Here is a 25,252-nt window from a genome sequence, read left to right on the forward strand (position 1 = left end):
TACTGTCCGGTCCGTTATGGTGAGTAGTGTCATTTCCGGTTCTGTTCTGTATGGGTTTGTATATGGGGTCCAATTCTATGTGTTTGATGATTGCATTACGGGTGGAGAACCATGCCTCTAGGAATTCCCATGCATGTCTATGTTTGGCTTGGGCTGCTGTGGTTACCTTGTCCCAGTTAAACTGATGGCCTTCATTGTCTGAGTGTACCAATATTAAGGAGAGTTCGTCGTGCCATTTTGCTACTAGCTGATGTTCATGTATTCTGATGGCTAGTTCCTTCCTGTCTGTCTGATGTAATGTTTGTGGCAGTCATTGCATGGTATTTTGTAAACCATGTTGGTTCTGCATGTTGTGGGACTGGGGTCTTTAATCCTTGTAAGTGTTTGTCACAGAGTGGCTATGGGCTTGTGGGCTACCATGATACCTAGTGGTCTTAGGAGTCTTGTTGTCAGTGCTGATATGTTCTTGATGTAGGGCAGTGTGTTAGGGCATACTGTGTCCTCCTGTTGTTGTCTGTTTACTAGGTATCTGCGGATGAAGTTGCGGGGATATCCGTTTATAGCAAGGATTTTGTACAAGATTCCTAAGGCCACTAGGAATCATGGTAGCCCACAAGCCTATATCCACTCTACGACAAACACTTACAAGGATTAAAGACCCCCATTCCCACAACATGCAGAACCAACACGGTTTACAAAATACCATGCAACGACTGCCACAAACATTACATTGGACAGGAAGGAAACTAGCCATCAGAATACATGAGCATCAGCTAGCAGTAAAACGGCACGACGAACTCTCCTTAATATCAGTACACTCAGACAATGAAGGCCATCAGTTTAACTGGGACAACGTAACCATAGTAGCCCAAGCCAAACATAGACACGCACAGGAATTCCTAGAGGTACGGTTCTCTACCCATAACGCAATCAACAAACACATAGAATTGGACCCCATATACAAACCCATACAGATCAAAACCGGAAATGACACTACTCACTATAACAGACCGGACAGTATAAATTCCAAGCGGAGTAGAACAACATCGCTTCATTGGAGGCTCCACTGATGATGTCACCTGGCACGGTGACAAAATGTCTGAAAGAGAACAAGCCAGCTCTGAGCTGCAGATCTTTGCCAAAACTTTAAGCTATACAGGCTGCACCTGTATCCTTTGGAGTTTAGAAGTGTCAGAATTGAGGTAATTAAAACACAAGATCCTGAGCAGACTTGATCAGATCAATGTGGAAAGTATGTTTCCTCTTTGGGAGAATTTAGAACTAGAGGTCAAAGCTTAAAAAGTAAGGTGTTGCCCATGTAAGACAGAGGAAGAAACAAGAAAAGAAAAGATGGAGGAGTGTTTTTGGAATTCCCTTCTACAAAAGGCAAGGGATGCAGAATCTTTAAATATTTTAAAGACAGGGGTAGATTGTTTGTGGATTACCAAGGGGATGAAAGATCATCAGGGGCATGCAGGATTGAGGTTATAATCAGATCTTATCGAATAGCAGATCAGACTCAAAGGGCTGAGTAGCCTACTCTTTTTCCTTATTCAAGTGTTTGTAATGAAAGAGATAGAGGGGGATCAGACACAAAATACTCCCACAAAAAATAAGGTCAGGATTGCACAATCTTGATGCTCCAATTGTCAATGAGTTTAGGATAGGACAAAAAAAAATGAGAGTTTTGTGTCAGAAACAGAGGTCATTACTGCACAGACTAGAATACAGAAAATTCAGCGGTGAATTAAGGAAATTAGGAAAGTGTGAAAACAAAAACTAGTGATGCCCAACTGTGTTTTATAAATGTATAAAGAGTAACAGGATAGTGGAAGCTGTGATCATCCTTTTCTAATTCTTCCTGGCAACAGGCATGATGCCAGGGGAGTGGAGGACTGTAACAACCATAAAATTGTTTCCTTAAAAGAAAGGAAAAGATCAAGTACTCACAGGTTAGTTTGACCTTGGCAACGTGCAAATTAATAAGGATAAAATGAGCAGCTGCATCAATTATAATTTGGCAAGGCACACATAAATCAAGGATTTGCCTGCTGAGAATAGCTGGCTTGATAATGGACTTGATAGATATTAGCAGTGCTTCTGATAAAAGGTCCCCCTTGAGGTTGTTGCCTTGCTCTCCGAGCTGGCTGGTTATCGTATGGACGTTCCGTCACTATGCTAGGTAACGTCATCAGTGCAGCCTCTGCTGAAGCGATGTCTCTTGACAGATTGGTCAGAAGAGCTCAAACCTATGGGACTCAAGGGTGAGTGATGAATTGTATCCAATACTGACTCAGTGGCAGGAAGCAAAGGATAATAGCCAATAATTGGTTTTGTGACCAAGATGCTACTTCCGGTGAGATTCCAAACGGTTCAATACTTGGGTCCCTTGTTTCTCATGGTGTATATACAGAGATCAATGAATTAGACTCAAATGTAAGAGGTGTGATGAATAAATTGGCTGATTATACAAAAATTGGTTATGCGGTTGATAGCGAGGAAGGAGACAGACTGAAGCATGATACTAATTGCGCAGAGAAAACTGGAAAACAGAATTCAACCTGGATTAGCGTAGTACAGATAAAGAGAAATGAACACATAATGAAGAGGATGAAGGATTTGTGAAGTCTCGAGGGTGCATGAACCTAAATTTCTGAAGGCAGACAGACAGGTAGATACGGTGGTTAAGAAGGCACCACAGAATGTATTTTATTAGCTGAGGCACAGAGAAGTGTTTTACTAGCTCTACATAAAATACATAAACACACCGGTACTGTTCCCCAACTCTTTGGCCATTACATCGATGACTGCATCAGTGCTGTATCCTGCACCCAGATTGAACTGGAGCAGTTCATCGACTTAGCTAACAACATCTACCCTACCCTCAAATTCGCTTGGTCTATCTCAGACACCTCTCTCCCCTTTTTTGACCTCTCCATTTCCATTTCCAGTGACAGTTTACAGACCAACATTTACTATAAACCCATAGACTCCCATAGCTACCTGGACTACACCTCTTCCCACCCTGTAACCCACAAAAACTCTATCCCATTTTTGCAATTCCTCTGTCTCCATTGCATTACTCTGACAAGGAGATATTCCACTCCCAAGCATCCCGGCTGACCGCCTTTTTCAAAAAATGCTCATTTCCCCCCTCTGTCATCCAGACAGCGCCCCACCATGCCTCCTCCATTCCCTGCTCCACAGCTCTTAACCAAACCCCCAAAACATAACAAAGATAGGGTCCCCCTTGTCCTTACTTTCCACCCCACCAGCCTCCGCAAACAACATATCATCCTCAAATACTTCCGCCAAATCCAATCAGACCCCACCACCCAGAACATCTTCCACTCCACTCCCCACCCCTCTCTGCCTTCCGCAAGGACCATTCCATCACCACTCCTTAGTTCGTGCCACACTCCCCACCAACGACTCCAACCCTACCCCCCGCTCCCCCCGGTACCTTCCCCTGTAACCGTAAAAGAGGCAACACCTGTCCACACACCACCTCCCTCACCGCCATCCAGGGCCCTAAACAGTCCTTTCAGGTGAGACAGAGCTTCACCTGCATCTCCTCCAACCTAGAGTACTGCATCTAGTGCTCCCAATGAGCTCTTCTGTACACCGGTGACCGTTTCACCAAGCACCTGTGCCTGGCTGATAACAGCTAACTTAACTTCCCAGTCACTGCCCATTTCAACTCTTCCAGCCCCCTCCCTGCCCCCAACTCCCCCTCCGCCATGCCGTCCTCCAGTGTCGCAGCGACTTGGAACTCAAATTTGAAGAAAAACACCTTACCTTCCATCTGGGGACCCTACAGCCCGGAGGACTCAACACAGTTCTCCAATTTCAAATTACCTTCCCACCCATAGCCCGGCTCCTTTGCCAGCCCCACCTCCTCCCTTCCAGCCCACCTTCTGCCCCTCCCTTCTAGTTACTAACTGGATTCATCCCTCCCATCGATCAACCAGGCTATACCTATTGCCAGTGTCCACCTATCACAACCACTCTGTGACTCCCTCACCCCACTTCCCCCCCTCTCTTTATCTGCAGCTCCCCCCACCAGCACATCCATCCTGAAGAAGAGTAATATCTGAAACATTGACTTCTCCTTTCCTCCAGATGCTGCCTGGTTTGCTGTGTTCTTTCAGCCTCCTGTTTGTCTAACCTACATGGAATACTAATTGAACTGCTGCTAAAGCGTTATTGTAACAATGCTATGGTCTTACGAGGTCCTGGTCTCTTTTGAAAGTGAGGCTTTAAAACAGAGGCACTGAGCTGGCTATTTGAATCCAATACAGTAAACATCTTGAGAGGACTTGAGGCTTTTTTTGGAGCTGGAACAATAGAAGCAACCTGAATGGATAGGGTCAAGCTCCCACAGAACCAGGGTTTTTAGTTTTAGTTTTTCAGTTGCTGGGGTCTTGAAGCTGCAGTACATCTCTCCTTGCTACTCCCTCTCACTCTCTCACACAAAAAGTTTTTCCTCCTGGATTGGAGAACTGCATGTGAGAGACAATCTGTTTTACTAAATTTGCCTTTGCCAAAAAGTGTGTGCTTATGGGATGTTACTGTATTGGAACAGTTACTGTTTAGTAGTTAAATAATCTATTATTCTGTTTAGATTTCCAATCAAGTTAGTTTATTCCAATTTCTTTCTTTTATTGTATTTTAGTTATAGTGAATAAATTGAGTGTCTTGCTTCAAGACTGTTAATTTGACCAATCTAATTGCATTCGAAATGCAATGCCGCTTGCCTTTAAAATAAGAAAAAAATCGGGTCTAGGCTATCTTCTTAATTATTTTAAGGGAGTTTGACGTGGTCCATAATACAATGTATAGATCTAGTTACTGCACTGAATTGAGTATGTGATCACATCTGAGAGGATATGGAAGAAATTTAGAATGGTATTGCCAGGAATGGAGAATTTTAGAAGATTAAATAGGCTGTGGTTGTGGTCTTTGGAAAAGAAGCTGAGGCAAGCTTAAATTGAAGTGTATAAAATTGATTGTGGCTGGATAAAATGGATCTTTTATCCCCCTTAGCAGAGAAGTCAATACAAAGGGGCATAGATTTAAAGTATATCAGTAGATGGAGTAGAGAAGTATTAAGAAGAACTTCTGTCACTCAGGGACCACCCACTTGCAGGCAGAACACTTCTGTCCTCAGTATTCTTCAACCAAGGCTTGAAGAGCCAAAAACCTTCTTACAGTTTGCCCACTCCCATGTTGTGCCATGATTATGGCTGTTCCATTTCAGAATGAGTTCCAGAATGACTTGCTTTAACTGCTTTGGTCCCAATCTTTAAAAGATGCTGGCTGGCTTAAACTATTGCATGTCAGCTTTAAATGGTATGAGTCTCTCAAATGGTTGAACCATTTGCTGAAGCATTCAGCCACTCGAAAGTCCAGTTAGTGCTGGTGGCAAACTGCACTTATGTTAATCTGCACCTATGAATTTGACAAGTAGATTGCATCTGAAGCAAGTTATACAAGTTAATATTACTCATGCTCATTTTGGGTGGCGCTATCAAATTTTGTCCCCTTTACATATTTAAAAACAAACATTTCATGTGCATCAATCTGTTCCTTTCTTTTCTGTTATCCATTAAAGTTTAATTTGGTCCCTTTCAACATTTCACTTATTCTGACTTTCATTCCCCTTTTCTGCCATCAGTTTGGAGATGGTACCAATATATTTAAGAAAGGTTTTTGCTGATATTACTCCAAGTGCCATCTGCCAACAGGGACCTAAATCTGTCTGCATTGTCCCAGTCCATCAAAATCCCTTGAAAACATTTAGCATCCAAAGTCGATTGGAAAGCAAAATGTGTTACTGTTGAAAGTATGAACAGTCAGTTGAAATATCAAAAAGTGGAGAAAACATTCAAATATTCTTATGAGATGTACTTGTTTGTTTTATTACATATTGTGGTTTCTGCTTACAAGATTTTTTGATAAAAAAAATTAATTACTATTGAAATCTTCACCAATATTGTACAAACTGGTTGACATTATTGGAGTTTTAATTCAATCAAATGAGCTTGCCCCCTTGGTATATGTGTAAAACAGACTTCTTTAGACCTGGATATTGGTTTAAACTGACACTTTGCACAAAGCTTCACAGTTTAGCTACTGAATTAGTCTTTGTTTCAGAAAGACCTAAACTCTAAGCACAGAGAACTGTGCAGTTTATTTAAGGGAATAGCAAATGATGCCTCAAACATTTAAATTCCTTCCGTCCGCTCGTGTCTACTTACTATTTCTAGCAGACACTCAGTATATATTTCATAAATCTAAACCTCATCAATCTCACAACATTCTTCACATCCTTTATGTTTACCTTTAGTGCTGATGAGTCTGGTGGACTCTGGACAGGAAATTAGATGAGCACTTGGCAAAAAGCAGTTATAGAGAAACAAATAGAAGTTCACATCCTTGACTTTAAAAAAGAAATCCAGTTTGTTCAAAGCTTTAAGTTTATGAAGTTGCATCACATTATGTCAGGATCTTGCAAACTAGTTAGGAATTAATGGTAAAAAAAAAGGTGATCTAACAGTGACCCTCATGACTACAGCAGATGTTCAGCTGGAGAAACAATAAACAGTGTCTCTGCTTGTGTGTAGCTGAACATCACTCATCTGCACAGCTCAAAATACAACCTGTCCCTAAAGAACCACTTGGATTATACATCTCAGTAAACTGTATTTAGAACTGTTGACATCAGCTAGGATGTCGTCCATACTATAAACTGCATTTGAACTAATAAATGGCAGCAATACCCAAACACTTCAAACAATGCCTGAACTTCTGTTTTCTCTCTCTTGCCAGCATTTATCGTAAAATAGTCACAGATTCTGCAAATTATTTTTGGGAAATTTCATTTGCTTATTGTGATAAGCATATTTCAAAACAATATTACCCAATGCAAAACTGACCAGATGACATCTGACTGTGGGGTGCGAATCAGAGACTCTAGCCACAGTTCATGCCTGAAGAATTCAAACAGGATCACGTGAAATTTGTCTGCTATGCTTTTGTTGTTTGTTACTATAAAGCTGCAGGTCTCAGCAGAGGCAACTCACTAGTCCCAACACCTCAGCCTAGTGGGGGAGGGAGCAATTTTAGGAATGTGAAAGAAGCCTTCAGTTTAAATTTGGAGGCAAGAGAAGAAGCCTTACTCCAGTTGGAGAAAAAAAACCCAAAAATTCTGCGGATGCTGGACATCTGAAATATAAACAGGAAATAACTGGGAACACTCAGTAGGCTGGCAGCATCAATGGAGAGAGTAGCAGGGTTAAAAGTTGCAATTTTACCACATTATTCTCTGATGAAATGGAGGCCCTATTTTCAGGCTCCTGAACCTGACCTCTGGAATAACATGCTTCCTGATTATTCTTTGGCAAAGCAAACCAATTAAGACTGTGCCCCTTGGCTCCTCAACCAACAAGGAAAGGTCAGTGGGACAAGGTTGTCATTTTGTCAGAGGAAAAGATTTTTGTTCAAAAAAAGGGATCACGGCACTTTTCAGAGAAGCTCATCAACACCTTCTGGATTTTTCAGGCTGTAGCTCTTCACAGAAATAGTAGGAGTTCTTTCAAAGCTGCCTTTTCCCTACACTGCACTCTTACCTGGATGTCATGCTGAGAGTCAGTGTGGTGGGGTTTCCCACGGATGGAGGAAGAGGAGAGTGTTTTTACTGAAATATGCATGGATGGAAGTGGCCAAGGAAGTGAGCACCAGCATTCAGTCCCATTCGACCTGGAAGCGGTACACCAACAGGATGCAGGAGTGCACAGCTCAAGCCAACTCACCTTCAGGTCCACACATCCCTCTCCTTCCAAGCATTCAGATCCCTATCTAAGTGGAAAGATGATGGTCTAATGGTATTAAATCGCCAGATTATTAATCCAGCGATCCAAGTAACTTCTGGGAACCTGGGTTTGAATCCTGCCACAGGCAATGGTGGAATTTAAATTCAATTTTAAAAAAAACTAATCTGGAATTAAGAGTCTGTTGATAACCATGAGACTGTTGCCAGTGTCAAAAAACATATCTGGATCACTAATGCCCTTTACAGGAGAAAATCTGCCATCCTTACCTGGTTTGGCCTACATGTACCTTCAATCTAAGCAACGTGATTGACTATCAATTGCTCTGAGCCATGAAGAATGGGCAATAAACATTGGCCTAGTCAGTGACACCTTCATTTCCTGATTTATTTTTGAAAAATGGTATTACCATCAGTGAATTTCTCACTAGCAACATCCTGGGGGTCATCATTGACCAAAGTCAATTGGACCAAACCTACAATAACTGGTCAGAGGCTAGGATCCTGCAACGAGAAATTCATCTTCTGACTCCCAAAAACCTATCCATCATCTGGAAAGCACAAGTCAGGAGTTTGATGGAATGCTGCCTAGTTGCCTGAATGAGAGTGGCTCCACAATGTTCAAGAAGCTTAATATCATCCAAGACAACACAGTGGTTTGATCATTACGATGCCCCCAATCCTCAACATTCACTCCTTATGCTACCAAAGGCAGAGTTGTTAGTCATATGTACCACAAGCTTTCTCCTACAGCACCTTTCCATCCTGTGATCTCTACCACCTGATGAGCAACAAACACCAACATCCCAGAAAGAATTAAAAAATTCAGCACAGCACTTAGCACCTTGATCCCACTCCCAGTATGGCTTTTGCCATTTTGAACTGAAACTTTCACTGGGGACATACAAATGCATAATTATTTTAGGTATATTATTTTAGGTGTCTTGTGATAGTCTAATCAGACTGTCACAGTTTGTCATTATAAAAGTAGCACATTGTCAGATTTTATTGTTTGAGATCTAACTCTCCAAGTTGGGTGTTGCCCTATACGTGATTATCTGTTCAACTCTGTCTTTGACACTCAGGATCTCAGTGTTCTTCCAAGCAGTTCTGTCATCCAACGAACTTGAAAACTTTAAGCTGCACGCTAGACAAAGTGTTATAGACCGGTACATTATAACTAACATAAACCAAACTATTTGTCATTCTATAGCTAACGCAAGCCAGCCTGAACAGGTCAGAAATTAAGTTGTGAAGATGATCGAAGGAGTCTGCAAAGTGTGTTAAGAGAGGTTCAGGGAGTAGGCAAAAAAATTGACAAATGCAAATATAATGTAGGAAAATGCAAGCTTTTGTCCACTTCAACAGGAAGAATAGAAAATCGGCATATTATTTAAGTGGAAATAGATTGCAGAACTGAGATACAGAGGGCTCTGGATGTCCTGGTATACAAACCATAATACATTAGTGCACAGGCAAGTGATAATGGAAGGCAAATTGATTGTTATTAACTGCAAGGAGAATAAAATTTAAAAGTGGAAATGTTTTGCAGTTGTACAGGACCTTGATGAGAACACATTTGGTGTGCTGCATTCACAATATTATCATAGATCACAGAATCCCTACAGTGTGGAAACAGGCCCTTTGGCTCAATAAGTCCACACCGACCCTCAGAGCATCCCACCCAGACCATCCCGCTATAACCGACACATCCCTGAACACTATGAGCGATTTAGCATGGCCAATCCACCTAGCCTGCACATCTTTGGACTGTGGGAGGAAACCCATGCAGACATGGAGAAAATATGCAAACTCCACACAGATAGTCGCCTGAGGGTGGAATCAAACCTGGGTTCCTGGTGCTGTGACGCAGCAGTGCTAACCACTGAGCCACCATGCCTTTATTTAAAAAAGGATGTAAAAGCATTGGAAGCAGTTTACCAGACTGATATCTGGGATGAGGGAAATTATCTTGAGGGAAGTTATTTTATGAAGAAAGATTGGAAAAGATAGGCCTGTATCCACTGGAGTTTAAGGGAAAAATGTTCCTATTAAGACACAGGGTCTTAAGAGTATCCCTACTGTTTTCCCTGTACCATCTATGACCGTGTTGCCAAATTCCAAACAAACACCATCTACAAGTTTGCTGATGACACCACTGTAGTGGGATGGATATCTAACAGCGACACGTCGAAATACAGAAGGGAGATAGAGGGCTTGGTGACATGGTGCAATCTGTCTCTCAATGTCGGCAAAACTAAAGAACTGATCATCGATTTCAGAAAGAAAAGAGGAGAACATGCCCCCATCTACATCAACAGAACTGAGCTGGAGAGAGTGAAGAGCATCAAGTTCCTCGGAGTGATGATAACTGACCACCTGTCCTGGATGCCTGGATGTCCCATGTAAATGCGATAGTCAAGACGACACAACAGCATCTCTTCCTCCTCAGGTGGCTCAGGAAATTTGGCATGTTCGTAAGATCCCTCACCAACTTCTACAGATGCACCACTGAAAGCATACTGTCCAGTGCATAATGGCCTGGTGTGGCAACTGCTCTGCCCAGGATCATAAGAAACTACAGAAGGTGTGTGCACAGCCCAGACCATCACAGAAGCCAACCTTCCATCCATGGACTCTACTTACACGGCCCGCTGCTGTGGAAAGGTGGCCATCATCACACCCTGGTAATGACCTCCTTCAACCTCTTCTGTCAGCCAGAAGACACAGAAGCCTCAATACACACATACATGCAGGTTCAGGAACCTGAAGAAGGGTCTAGGCCTGAAATGTCAGCCTTCCTGCTCCTCAGATGCTGCTTGGCCTGCTGTGTTCATCCAGCTCTATACCTTGTTATCTCAGATTCTCCAGCATCTGCAGTTCCTACTATCTCAGGTTCAGGAACAGTTTCTTTCTAGATGTTATCAGACTGTTGAATGGACTCTAGCCTCAAATAATGTAACCTGCAAGGTAACCTGTATGCCTCCAAGTCTTTTTAATCTGTACATCCTTTGCTTGCTGTGATCTGCCTATACCGCTCATAAACAAAGCTTTTCGCTGTATTTCAGTACACGTGACAATGAAATCAAAATCAAAATCAAATCAAGAAGGCTAGGCATGGTGAATGTCAAAGGAATTTTCCCCTTGTGTTTAAACTAAAGGGATCTCTCATTTAAGATAGAGGTTGAATAGAGCACTTTTCTCTCTGACAATGATGCATCTGTGGAACTCTTCCCTAGAGCACAGCAGACAGACAATTCTTCCCCTAATTACTTTTTCTGCTGCACAGACTTCTGGTTTTCTGCTTAGCACCAGCCCCCGCAAAGACATCAACATGTGCCAGACCTTCGAGCGACTGCATAAAGTCAATTAATATTTTTAACGTAGAGCTAGACAGATTCTTGAAAGACAAGGGTCAAAGTTTATTGGGTAGTAGAAGGAGAGGCACCTTCCAGGTAGGCATAGAGAGGGGTGGCAACAGATCATCTTACATGCCAACAGTGTAGGACCCAGGACCCTGATGCAGTGTTGCAAAAAATTCAATTATCACAAGTGGGTGAGATAAGTGAGTATATTTTTGAAAGTCAATTGATCCATGAACCTTAGATAGGGCTCAATGTCCCACAACCTCATGACTCATCTACCAAAACTCTCCATTGATCTTAAATCATAAGTAGTGAAGAAACATAGCCTCACCTTGTCCTCCCACCCATATCTCTCAGCTTGCACACGCTGCCAGCTATTCAACTATAACAGCTACATCACCCAACGCACTCCACCATACTCACTGACATTGACCTGCAAGAGAGAGGGAACAAAGTGGCACCAAACTGAGGGTGGCAGGAACAAACTGGTGGAGAACATACAATGTTTCTTGTCCTTGCATTCACGATGGAGTTGGAGTTACTGTGATTGAGGTCTGGGCCATTGGCCACTTCTTGCTCACCTCACAAATTTCTTCCATTTTACAAACTGCAGATGCTTTAAACCTGCACCAGCTAGGAGCAAATTACTGCAGATGCTGGAATCTGTACTGAAAACAAGAAATGCTGAAAATCACAGCGGGTCAGCCAACATCCATGGAGAGGGAGCAAGCTAGAGTCATCTAGACTCGAAACGTTAGCTTGCTCTCTCTCCAAGGATGCTGCCTGACCTGCTGTGATCTCCAGCATTTCTTCACTTTAAACATGCACCTCTGGCTTTCGTGTCTTCTCTAAGTATAAATCCACTCTTGTGTCTTTTCCTTTTTAGATACCCAAGAACTACCAACAGTACAGATAATTGTGCTAAGTTGAAAATTTTAAAGATGACGACTGATGAAGAAACACTTTCATGTGATCCCATGCTTTCAGTCACCAGCTCAATACTCGCACAGTGCGTCACTGAAAAGGTTACAGGTGCATTAATGCCCTTTCTAAGGACAACAGCATTTTGCCTCCCACTGCTGCTACTGTACCCTTGCTGTTTGTTGCTCATGAACCAGTTATCCTGACTGCTACTCCCTTCAACTGAAGTAGAGCAGTCTTTGGTTTAGCCATCCAGACCCAGACTTGCTGAAGGTCATAGCGCAAGATCAGTCCTCCCTCACCCACCCTATGAGAATCAGCAGTCTTTCACCAGCCGCTTTGTCCTGATGGGGTATCACACCATAGAAGCACTATGGTAGGCAAAGCTAAATAAAAGAGAGATATCAACAGGATGCACAAAGGTGATTAGTTGACTTTTCTATGGAATATTGGAATGCTTAATTGATAAAGGTGGTTTTGAATGTTTGCTTTGGAGTAGTTTGTCTTTCCACTGTATGATCAAGAGGGCATGTAACTGGAGTGGTAAGGTTAGTGAATGGGAAATTGAGACAGCGTTCACCGATTCTGCAGATAGACAGGCAAGCTGATTAGAAAGTGGCTGTGTCTATTGCCTTCTCCTTTCCGGTGCATGGTGTTCACGCTGCTCCCTGTATGTGGCTTGTGCACTGCAGTTGTGAGACGGTCAGTAGGTAGTCATCACCATCCAGTTGCCATCCTTGAGTTTCACAAATTGGCTCAAATACAAGTGGTTTTGTGGACTGGCACAGATTAAAGATATCATGACTACAGCCAGGATATTGGGCATTCCCCACCATGCTGTGAAACCATGGGTGTGCAACACTTCAGGGAGTGGGACAATTTGAGATTACAGATGACCTAGCAGTATTATTGCTAAACTATTAATCCAGGATACCAAGGGAATCCTAGGTTCAAATCTCACAATTGAATTCAATAGGAATCTGGAATTAAGTGTCTAATAATGAAACGGTTGTTGATGGTCAGAAAGACACATGTGGTTCACTAATGCCCTGTAGGGAAGGAAATGTGTGACCCCAGACCCACAGCAATATGGTTGACTCAACTGACCCTCTGAGCAATTAGGGATGGGCAATAAATGCTGGCCCAGCTAGTGATACCTCCATTCCATGATGGATAAAGAAAATAAATTTATATCCCTGCATTTAAAAGTGGCACCTTCAAGACAATGTGTGTGCAATCAATGATTCCCTGCACAGTGAAGTCTGCTTTACAGGTAAAACCAAATGTTCACTCTACCTGCTTCTCTCTGGAAAAGGAATGAAATTATTCCCTCAGAGATAGTAGGAACTGCAGATGCTGGAAAATCCGAGACAACAAGGTGCAGGGCTGGATGAACACAGCAGGCCAAGCAGCATCAGAGGAGCAGAAAGGCTGACGTTTCGGGCCTAGACCCTTCATCAGGAATTATTCCCTCTTCTGGTTTACTGAAGATCTGTAATTTCTCTTATGCACGTTAGAATAGCAAACTATGAGAAACCAGAGATGCCATCTGCTCCAGTCAGAAAGGATCCTATTGTAATGCAGTTCATGGTCATGTTAACATTTAAGGCCACTGGCAGCACCATTCCCAGCCTGGTTTGAGGTTGCAGATCTGGAACAGGTGCCGGATTTCTGTACGTACCTTCTTCTAAAAGCAGAGAAGTCACAATCCATTCTTCACTGAAAGTCAGATAGGAGAATTGCTTCCCGAGACCTTGAGTGGACATGGCATCCTGCTGAGAGTCCTTTGTCACTTCCTCCTCCTTCTTCTTCTAGCAACTTATCCTCCTGAGTTACCTCTGCTCCTTCACCCTGTCATGCTGCAGACTAAAAGAAAGATGGCTACAAACCAATGGTTGAGAACAAGTGGTTTGTATAAATTGCATCAAATGAAAGTCAAGGTCTTCTTGTACCACACCACTCCCTGTAAACGTCACCAACCTACACGAGAGTGGAAAACATCAAACACTTCAAGAAGAAGTCTTCTGTTTGTTAATAGAGTAGTTACAACACTTGGAGGGCTTTTGGCCAATTGAGTCCATGCCAGTTTTCTGCAAAAACAATTTAGATAGTCCCATTCTTTCTAACTCTTTCTAAAGCCCTGCAAAATTTTTCATCAGGTGCTTATCCAATTCCCTTTTGAAAACCACAATTGAACCTGCTGCAACCACAGGCTGAGACAGGGTATTTCATATCCTAACCACACAACCCTTAAGCAAGCTTTTCCTCATATTTCCCATTGTCAAAAGAATTAATCCCATTAAATCCATCTCTTCTGGCTCTAAGTCCCTCCACCAATGGGAACAATTTGTCTCCAATTATCTAGATCGCTCATAATTTTGAACATTTTATATCAAATCTCCTCTCAATCTTCTGAGGAGAACAAACCCAACTTCTGCAATGTATGATCGATCAATTGAAGTCATAATACCATTCCCCCCTCCCACCCACATGCTTGTAAATCTTTTCTCCATAAAGCCTTCATATTTGCCCCATTGTACAACGCCCACGTTCAACATGATATCAAGTTGTTGTGAATTCTGGACCCCTTTTTATGAAAGGTTCACCATAATTCCCTCGCTTTCATTCCCTATGCCATTACTTTTAAAGTTCAGGTTCCAAAAAGCCTTTCAAAAGGGGGTGGAGGCTCATCTTTTTATACCCTCATCCTGTGAATGAGTGAATCACAGGTATCTCAGGATTTAATGACCATCCCTCATTGCCTAGAGGGCAAGTGAGAGTCAACTACATTCTGTGGGCCTGGAATTATTGGTCTGTATTCAGATGCATTGCATCACCTCAGTATAGCAAGTTTTCAAAAAATCAAGCTGGGCAGAATGAAGTATACGTCTGTAAAGCAACCCATCTGTAATTTTCCTTCTATTAAGTTGTACAGCTTCTGAAAAAAATTATATTTATTTTGTGGGGTCTGCATCATCAGAAAAATACCTGAACGAAACAAAATCAAAGAAGCATGTTTTCAAATTGCTTTTGTTTTTCCTCTCTCCATTTGTTTCTTTCTGATTGTACATAATTTTGTTAATAATTTCAGGTAATAGATTTCTATTTGCTCATCTTTCCCTTTGGCTTACCATTAAGTTTTGTGGCTTTTTCACCTTGAATGCTTCCTTGCTCCAACAAGTCTCCTCCATCCTAATCACCTCAAATGTCAGCTGCCATACTGCATCACAAGGTGTCCGTAGACAGGAATAATGCTCAAATTTAGCTGTCCATTGGCACCACAAGACTTTCATGAGTTGCATTTCACCAAGCTGGCTGGTACTAAGATTCTAACTTTGTACAGACACTGTCTCCTCACAGCATTGCTTCCAAAAAGCCAAATGCTTGAGATTGTGAATATCTCTTGAGGTAATAAAAAACAGAAGGCAATGTACAGTACAAGGACACCATTCAGCACTGTCCTCTATCATAGAGTCATAGAGTTATACAGCACAGAAGGAGACCCTTCGGTCCAACTTGTCCATGTTGACTAGGTATCCTAAATTAATCTAGTCCCATTTGCCAGCAGTTGGTCTATATCCTTCTAAACTTCAAGGTCTCTTTGTTTGGCATCAGCCTTGCTTTAATAACTAGCCATACTATAACAAATAATAACAAGAACAATCAAAGCATTTGTATTTTTTTCCAAATCAGTGTTTGAATTTTTTTATTGGTTTATTTCCAAAGGTAACCTTTGTTTCATGTGTAATCCTAATTATCTAGAAGCTTCCAGAAGTAAGCTTTCAGTCAGCTGTTAAAGGGTTTTGTCTAATATGGAATAATTTGTGAATAATGCTCTTCAACCAAAGCGTGTTAACACAGAGAAGGTATAATGCCCAGAGAAGCATAATATCTGCTAATGAATGATTTACTATTTCTTAAACAATCTAAAAATTATACAGAGATAGCTAACATTTCTATTGAATTTTTAAAAAGCAATTAACATTTACAGTGATTTCCCTGCAATTCCCCATCTTGCCAGATTATGAAAAAAACATTTATGTGTCATATTATATAGAAAGGTAACACGTGAAATGAATAAAAGACAGGAAGGAAGCAGATTACCATTTGTTTACACTGTGGAATCCAAATAAAGTTTGTGTCTTTTCTTGTAGTGGGAGGAAAGGCATATTTTATAAAACTACAAACAGAGTGTGTGAAATTAATTTAGTTTAATGATTTAAGTAGCTGAGAATTTAAATCCACGTTGATTTTAAAAATGTTTCCTCCCATGTGGCACTTTATTCACTAAACTAAGAAAAAAATCTCAATAATTGTTGAGAAACGAGTCTAGTTTTATAACAAGCAACAGTGACCTCATTTATCTGTGCATTTTTATTCAGAAAGATATTCCAATAGCTGTTTGTAGTTACTGTTGATTTCTTCTCCTCCTCACTTCAATGATTTGAATCAATGGGCACCTGACTCACATTTAATCTATGTATTATTACGAAAATTCCATTTTAAACTTACTCTGACATGAGAGAAAAATCCCGCAAGACACTTTCATCTCTCTGATCAGGGACATAGAATGCAGAACAGCAGAGGAACAGGTCCTTTGGCCCACAATCTCTGAGCTGACCATGATGCTACTCTAAACCAATCCATCCGCCTGCGCATGGTCCATATCCATCTATTCCCTGTCTACTTAAATGACTGTTGAAATGCCTCTTAAACAGTGCTATCATATCTGCTTCAATCACACCCCGACTCCTCCCCCCACTCCCCCCAGCAGCATGTTCCAGGTACTTAACACCTGTGTTCTACAGTCATAGAGTCACAGAGACCTCCAGCACGGAGACAGGCCCTTTGGCCCAAACTGGTCCATGCCAACCAAAGTATCCATCCATGCTAAGCCTATTTCCCTGCACTTGGCCCATATCCTTCTAAACCTTTCCTATCCACGTATTTGTACAAATGCCTTTTAAATATTGTTAATATACCCGCCTCAACCACTTCCGCTGGCAGCTCATTCCATATGCGTATCATCCTCTGTTTAAAAAAGTTGCTCCTCACGTTCCCATGTATTCTTTCCCCTCTTACCTTAAACTGATTCCCTCTAGCCTTTGATTCCCCAATCCTTGGAAAATACTGAGTGCTTTCACCCTAACCATGCCTCTCATGATCTTATACACTTCGAGAGGATTTCCCTTCAGTCTCCTACGCTCTAAAGAAAAAAAGTCCTAGCTTGTCCAACCTCTCCCTATAACTCAGTCCCTTGAGTCCAGGCAACATCCTCATCAATTTCTTCTGCACTCTTTCCTGTTTAATAACATCCTTCCTACAGTAAGGTGACCAAAACTGAACACAATACTCCAAGTGCGGCCTCACCAACATCCTGTACAACTGTAACATAACTTCTCAACTTCTGTACTCAATGCCCTGACTGATGAAGGCCAGTGAGCCAAAAGCCTTCTGTTAAAAAAAATTGCCTCACACATCTCCGTGAAACTCCCCCTCTCAACTTAAACCTATGACCCCTAGTATTTGACATTTCCACCCTTTGAAAGAAAGAAACTCAGACTATCCACCCTATCCATGCCTCTCATTATTTAATAAACTTCTTTCAGGATTACCCCTCAACCTCCGATGCTCTTGCAAAAACAAACCAAGTTTGTCCAACCTTTCTTTGTAGCATATTGAATAAATCATTAAATAAAAAAAAACTGAAAGTCCTGCAGATGCTGAAAATCAGAGACAAAAACAGAAATTGCTGGAAAATCTCAACAGGTCTGGCAGCACCTGTGGACAGAAATCAGAGCTAATGTTTCCTGTCCAATGACCCTTCTTCAGAACTGATGGTAGCTAGGAAAATGTTTTTTTTATGCAGATGATAGGGTGGGGGGAGGGGGTAAGGAGCAAACCATATGTGGAGATAGAGCCCAAAGAGAGAAGAACAGTTGGACAGTCAAAGGAGTGGATAACGGTCAGTCTGGGAGAATGAATAGCTGCTAATGGGGGATATTAGTGACTAACACTGGGTAGTGTGTAATAGCAGACCATGTGATAACAAGGCCTGGTGTACGAGGGTTGGGGTAAGGACACGGGAGAAGGTGTCTCAAGCTCTAAAATTGTTGAACACGACATTGAGTCCAGAAGGCTGTAGAGTTCCCAAATGTAAAATGAGATGCTGTCCTTCCAACTTGTGCTGAGCTTTGCTGGAGCACTGCAGCAAGCCTGAGACAGAAATGATGGCCAGGGAACAAGGCGGTGTCCACCTTCTTCCTCAACCGAGGATTCCCCAGCAGCGTAGTTGACAGGGCCCTCAGCCGGGTCCAACCCATCTTCTGCACTTCAGCCCATATCCCCTTCCTTTCCCTCCAACAACAGTAGTAGGGCCTCTCTTTTCCATATCAACAATCCGAATAGCATCCACATCCAGAAGATCATTAGCCAACACTTCCGCCACTTCCGGTGGGATGCCACCAACAAACCCATATTCCACTCCCCTCCCTTGTCGGCCTTCCGTAAGGACCGTTCCCTCTGTGACACCCTGGTCCACTCCCAATAACCCCCCACCACTCCACAACACTGTCCCCTGCAACCACAGAAGGTGTAACACCCGCCCGTTTACATCCTCCCTCTTCAGTATCCAAGGGACAAATGCACCTTCCAGGTGAAGCAGCACTTTACCTGCACCACGCAATCTAGTCCACCACATTTGCTGCTCAAAATGTGGTCTTCTCTACATTGGGGAAATGAAGCACAGACTGGGTGACTGCTTTGCAGAACACCTTTGTTCTGTCCACAAAAAAAAACCCTGAGCTTCCAGTGGCCTGCCAATTCAACTTCCCACTCGGGTATTCAAAGGCAAGGCCGAGAGGCTGGCTTACAGCTACTGCCCCTTGATCCCATTCTTGCCCCTGAATGGCCTCAAATTTTAGTCAAAACTAAAACAACAAGTAGATTTCCCTGGTTCCACAGCAGGGGATCAGCCACTTTGCTGAGAAGGTAGATAATCTGGCTGGTGGCAAGGTGGGGCCCTTAAGTGGCTGTCATTTGGCAACAAAAGGGTATTAATTGCTGGTAAGGGTCCCCAGTGGACCTCACCCAGCAATTAATTTTGACTTGGTGAACTGTTAGCAAGTACCTCTCCAGGGTCAATTTGCCTCATTATTTGCACTTCTCATTCTCAGAGAGGTAAATTGCACCCACAGAATGCTCTCCGGGAATTAACAGAAGAGGTTTCACTGTTATCAACAAAATCAAATTCTGTTGGATTTATTTTCAAAAAGAAAACTATTGTATTTGGCACTGAACTGAATCTCCTAATAATCAGCATTGAAACTGCTTCTGTGCCACACAAAATATAAAACCGATTTTTGAGTCTGATCTGTAGGGTTGACTTTGCATTTTGGAGAACAGAATGGCATGAGAGAAAAGAATTAGGTCAGGCAAGTAAAAGACTTGAGCTATTATCCCATTATATTTTCAAGCCACAATTAAATGTTTACAAAAACTTGGATCTCACATTGGATACCTTTTTCAGGAACAAAAATACTTTTTGTGAAATATTACAGTTTGGTTTTATATCCCTCCCAAACGCCCTTTGATTATTACTAAACCTTCTTTCCTCTTTAGAATGATGGTTTGAAAATTACTTTGAAACACAATTTTCAAGACAGTTACATTTGTGCACCTTTAATTACACTGCTCCTGCTAATCTTCAGTCCCCCATAGATTCTAGTAAAGTGAATCACTACTGGCAAGTTTCTGTATTACCCTGAAGACACATCACATATAAAGCAATGGTACATATAGCTGTAGCTGCTCATCTTTCTTCTAAGCCAAATTGGTAATCATGGATGAGGGCAATGATTAGCACGAAGAATGGGCAGAGCCAAAGAAAATAAGATGAAAAAAATGATTATGCGAGTTTTGCCCAATAATTTGGAACAACGTTCCTTAAAAATACAAAACCAAAAAAAAAACTAACTTGACAGAATGCTGCCAGGTCTACACCTCAACATGATAATGAAGTCAGTGCTGTAACTGAAAGATGCAAGATGTTTTTTGTGGTCAAAAAGTGCTGCCTTTTCTTCTGACAAATGCTGGTCCAACGGAAAAGCACAATATAAGCACATTGTGTTCAACACTGACCCAAGGGTGCTCAATTATTGTGTATGTCAATAAAGTTTCAACATGTTCTTTCCAGATAGTCTCAAAACCAGCAAAAAAACCCTACAACATATATCCTCATCTATTGGTGTCTTTGTAAATCGGCCATGTCTGCAGAGAGATTTATAACTGGCAAGTCTAATGTTTCTGACAATAATGCAAGCCCTTCTTAATGTTTAAATTTATCTCTCTCTCCTCAATTTAATAGGTAAAATATTTTCTAACTGAAATCCTGATAGGTAAATGACATGCAATGAAAACCAAATTTCTTTACACTAATTTTAATTTATATAATCCAGTTTGTGTGTTCTTCAAAACAAAACCAGCTTCAGGTTTAGTTTTTTTGTTTCTTTATGCTTGAGAGAATTATGTCAGTTCAGATCGTAAAGGGTTAAAGTAATCAGACACAACTGTAAGATCAATATACTGATCCCTAGACCACAGTGTGTTCAACAATCTACCATTGGATTTGTTTCACTGAGATTATTTAAAACTCTGTGCTTCCAGCAGGTTTTGTAAAACATTTAACTTCAGCCCTAACAGCTTAAGCTAATCAATAAATAAAAGTGCATTTGACTACCAAAATCTCAACTGGTCACATGCAGTGGTCTTTATTTCAACCAGGACTGATGTAAAGATTTTAAAGTGCATAACAGCCATTATCTAAATAAGCCTTTCTTGAGCACCCAATCCTTGCATCACCTTTGATCCAGTTATAATTAAAGCCAAAAGTACAGACGTCTCATTTAATTCCAATGTGGGCAGTTTTAATGCAGAAAGTTTCGCATGTGGTTTTCAGCTCATGACCATCTGTTTCTGGATTTCATGTATAAACAGGACACTTTAGGGAACAGAGATTAATTCAGCTTTGGAATGCCATTCAAAACGTGTTAGCAGTTTTCCTCCTCTGGGTCAACCAAAGCAAAAACAAGTTAGCCGCTTGGTTTGGAAGGTATTGTTAATATTAGAATTATTGAATAATGGACTCTGACTAGTCTTATGTTTTAAATTACAGGTCACTCTCAAATAAAACTATTAATCTTTTTTTGTCTCTGCAAGTTTTACAGTCCTGTTACACTTATTAACTGCTGGCAGCGAAGAAACTTTTAAATGAAAGCCAAATTGCTTTAGTCATGAGAAAGGAAATTAAAGCTCACTCTGGGGGGAAAAATTTCACTGTGAGATCCTCCCAAGGTAGAGTTTCATAACCTCCTGCATGCCTGCTAAAGATGTCACTGCATGCAGGACTGCGTATGTTACTGATATAAAAAGAAGGCCTTAATAGGAACAACATGTTTGTGTCTGAGGGATTAAAACCAACGTGTTTTACATTGCAGGACAAGCTCTGGGTACTGAAAGAGATGGTTGGCAACAGGACAGCTGGCTGTGGGTACTCACCAGATTCATTTGGTGGGCATTCTTTAACGAAAAAGATCTCATTGAGATTGTCCTCCTCTGGTGCCAGCCCCTGCTGATGTAACTGTAGCCTGTGCAGGCTCTCTGTCTGCTGGTGTTTCAGAGACCGTGCATGCTGAACCAGGTTCAGCTTGGCCTTGGTGGTGTAGTTGCAAAGGCCACAGTTGTAATAGCAAGACTTGGAGTTCGCCGCACTCTCATGCTTTTGCAAATGCTGGAAAAAAAACAAAACCAAAAGAGGACAATGAGAGTAATGAGAACACAGTCTGCTTCTCTCCTCATTCCTGCTTGTAAACATTATCTTAGAATGGACTCCCAGAAAAATAGTGAGGAAACCTGTAGAAGATGATATCTGTGAAGAGAGATTAACTGCTACTCCTAATCCACTACTGGAATCAGGGTGGTGGCCTGCTTACTATTACTAAAGATCAAACTAAGCAAGCTGGCCAAGCAACCAGCAATAATTAAAGTCCAAAAAAGAAACAACCTAAAAGACGCAAGATAATCAAATGTCAAACTACGATTTTTCATTAAGATTGACATCAATTTTAATCAAAAACACCCACTGACTGATTAGAACCTAAAGTATCTTACAATTTATCCTATCAAAACTCCTACAGGACTCAGTTGGACATGTTATATGCTACATAAGTTTGTCATAACCCATTCTAAGTTGCAATACAATAACGCCAAATTCTGACAATTGAATATAATAGGGAACTTCTTTTTTCTTTAATATGCCTCAAGTCAAACAATCCTAAACACAGTAACAAATGTATACAGATTCAGTATATACAGTACTCTTATATACAGTATAAACATACAGTTATACATCAGATATATGCAAAGAAACACTCAGTCGATGTGCATATATTCACACAGATCTATTTTCTACACACATTCATGTATTTACTTATACACATTACTTAGTTTGTAAAATAAATAAAGTTCTAAGCAGAGATAGTAGGAACTGCAGTTTCCTGTAGATATGTTGATTTGATTATTATTTTTAAGTCAGCAGGCACTACCATTCAGAATTAGTTTATTTACTGCATAATCTCATTGACCTCCATGTGCTGCAATCTTTATTTGTGTAAATGACGGATACCACAGGAATCAGAGTCTTCAGTTCTTCTCAGGAGCTGCAATTGGATATATTTGAAATGTTGATTTTTTTTTGCCAGTGAGCTTGAAACAGCTCTGGCTGTAGTAGTGTATGTGAGAGGCTAAATAGGGTTACTTTCATTCCTCAAATTTAGCATTTGTTCCAATACATTTTTTTTGTTAAAAAAGGGTTAAGATAAATGACATATTTACAAGACAACCCACGCAAATCTGAAACTTCCAACTCGCAGTAAGTGATGTGCCCTTTTGAGGGCTGAGGCCCCTTTTCCACATTGAGAATCAAACTGTTTTTAATCACATGCCCTTTGCTAAAAAGAGATGTTCTTTCGTTTTCTGATGATAAATTTTACAAAACAGAATTAACGTGCTGTCTATCTAAACTAGTCTTGATTTGAATTAGGGGGGAGAAAAGCTAAAAGTAAAACATGCACAATTTGATGTAAGAAAAGTTATACTGCAGACCTAGAAGGGCTCAACATATCTCAAAACATGGAGCATGGATCTCTAGGCCTTGATTTACTTCAGTCAATAGCCTTTGCTACACAAGTAAATGTTAAGCGGATAGGTGAAAATATATTTAATATGCATCAATAAGGACAATATTAAACTTTAAAACGTACGAGTAATGTACTTGAATTTAGTGTATTTGACAAACTGCCATTTATTTGGAACATGTTGAACTGAGTCACAACGTATATCATTCAATTTTAGAAAAAACAATTTTTGGAAAGCTCACCTGGAAATGAAGGTCTTTCATCATTAATCCTTCAAGCACACAACAGCATTCGACATTGCACAAGGACAAGAATTGGTTACTTTTATAGTGTCATTATATGCTTTACTAAGTATTTATTTGTAGGTATTGTGGTTTTGCACTGGCCTACTCTAAAATAACTTTAACATAACAAATCATCCTGCATAACGTTAATGCACAAGCTTCTATTTACCTTTGCTATCCTTACAAATCACATCTTTCCTTCTATTAGGGATAGAAGGAACTAGCTGATATTGTCCACAATACACAAAAGGTCTTTCTACAGGAGAGATTAAATCAAACCTTTTTTCTTATGCAAATTGTGTAACTGTTTACTTCATTTAGTATGCAAGCAATGTTATTTCAAGGCTTTTTTCTCTTTGATAACTAATGGGTCAATTGTTAAGAGTTGTTGTGCTTGCATGCAACATAAACAGGGCTGCCCTTTTCAGCATTTGATCGACATACCTGGCAGAATTTCTGAATCACGCTAATTGGGGAAAAAAAAACAGGCATATGAGAAGTAAGAAATGAGCCACCCAAAGACGTGATGTCTGGGATCTTCAGGGTCAAGCTTTGCAAAGTATGCCTTACAACAAAAAAAGTGTTAAAGAACAGCATGTCACTTACTTTTTGAAAAGGCCCCGTTAGCTGAGTGGCCTAATTTGAACAACCTTTTGCATTAAAGATGCTTTACCAAACTTTCTGGTCTGTCATTGTGCCATGTCAAATGCTCACAGTTGAGTTATACCCCCAAACAGGGTAAGCATATCAAATGTGCTTTCGGTACTCACAGGCTAATGAACAATGAATAAAAACAAAAGCAACAGCAAGGCTTCTATTATCAAATCTTCCGCAAAGTACAAAAACGCCTTCTCTGGTGTGGAGGAAGTGCCAGTAAGCCTGCAGGTGTGAGCTGGTTAAAGAAAATACTTTGCTAAATAGATTCTTTGACAGTCAGGGATTAGAGTCATAGTACCAGTGGTAACACAGATCTTTTCCTTTAACTTACAAAATTTTCTCACGAGTCTGCAAGAGTTTGTCCCATCAGGGGCTTTAGGGCTATTGAAATGTCTTAAGTTTTAATTAAGTTGGAATTGTCAGAATAAAGCTTTTTTGGCACAGAGTCAGGGTCATTAATTACTGCTATCTTTGTTTCTTTCAAGAGAAAGATCCATGGACTAGCTGGGTCAGTTATACAGCAACTCCTTTATATCCTGCAGTCTATATTCAACTCTGAGCACAACTTGATTAAACAGTTTACCAATTACTTTGATTTGTGATTCTGTCAAGGATCCTGTTTACAGATTATGTGCATAATCTTGGGTTATGATGTTTTGAGAAGGTAACAAAACTGAACGCATTTTGTCAGGGAAGAGAAAGCAAACAACAAAGGATGCGAAAAACAGTCATTTTTTTATTGTTTCCTTTTTGAAACCAGCAGAATACTTTTGATGGCTTGCACAATTGTATAACCCCATGATGTATTTCTCTGTTCCCACCGTGGGCAATTTGGCATTGTAAAAACTATTGCAAATGAAGAATCGCAAACAACATGTTTTTATTTCCGGGGTTACAATGGCACAGTATTTTTTGTTTGCAAATCTCAGAAACTGGTCGCCTACAAGCTGTAAGTATCTCGATATTAAATCGTTATTTTTCAACACCTGAGAATAAAACTCA

At 40.9% G+C, this 25,252-nt stretch overlaps 1 protein-coding gene across 1 annotated transcript in view; it reads right to left on the bottom strand.

The window, feature by feature from the left end:
- Positions 1 to 25,252, bottom strand: part of zfhx4 (zinc finger homeobox 4) — a 255,751-nt gene that overhangs the window by 129,470 nt on the left and 101,029 nt on the right. The window contains exon 4 of the mRNA XM_048596252.1: positions 21,673 to 21,904. Coding sequence (XP_048452209.1) covers positions 21,673 to 21,904 — 232 coding nt within the window. The remainder of the gene's footprint in view (positions 1 to 21,672; positions 21,905 to 25,252) is intronic.

Source organism: Rhincodon typus, chromosome 4 (assembly GCF_021869965.1).
Source record: "Rhincodon typus isolate 14 chromosome 4, sRhiTyp1.1, whole genome shotgun sequence".
Lineage (NCBI taxonomy): Eukaryota > Metazoa > Chordata > Chondrichthyes > Orectolobiformes > Rhincodontidae > Rhincodon > Rhincodon typus.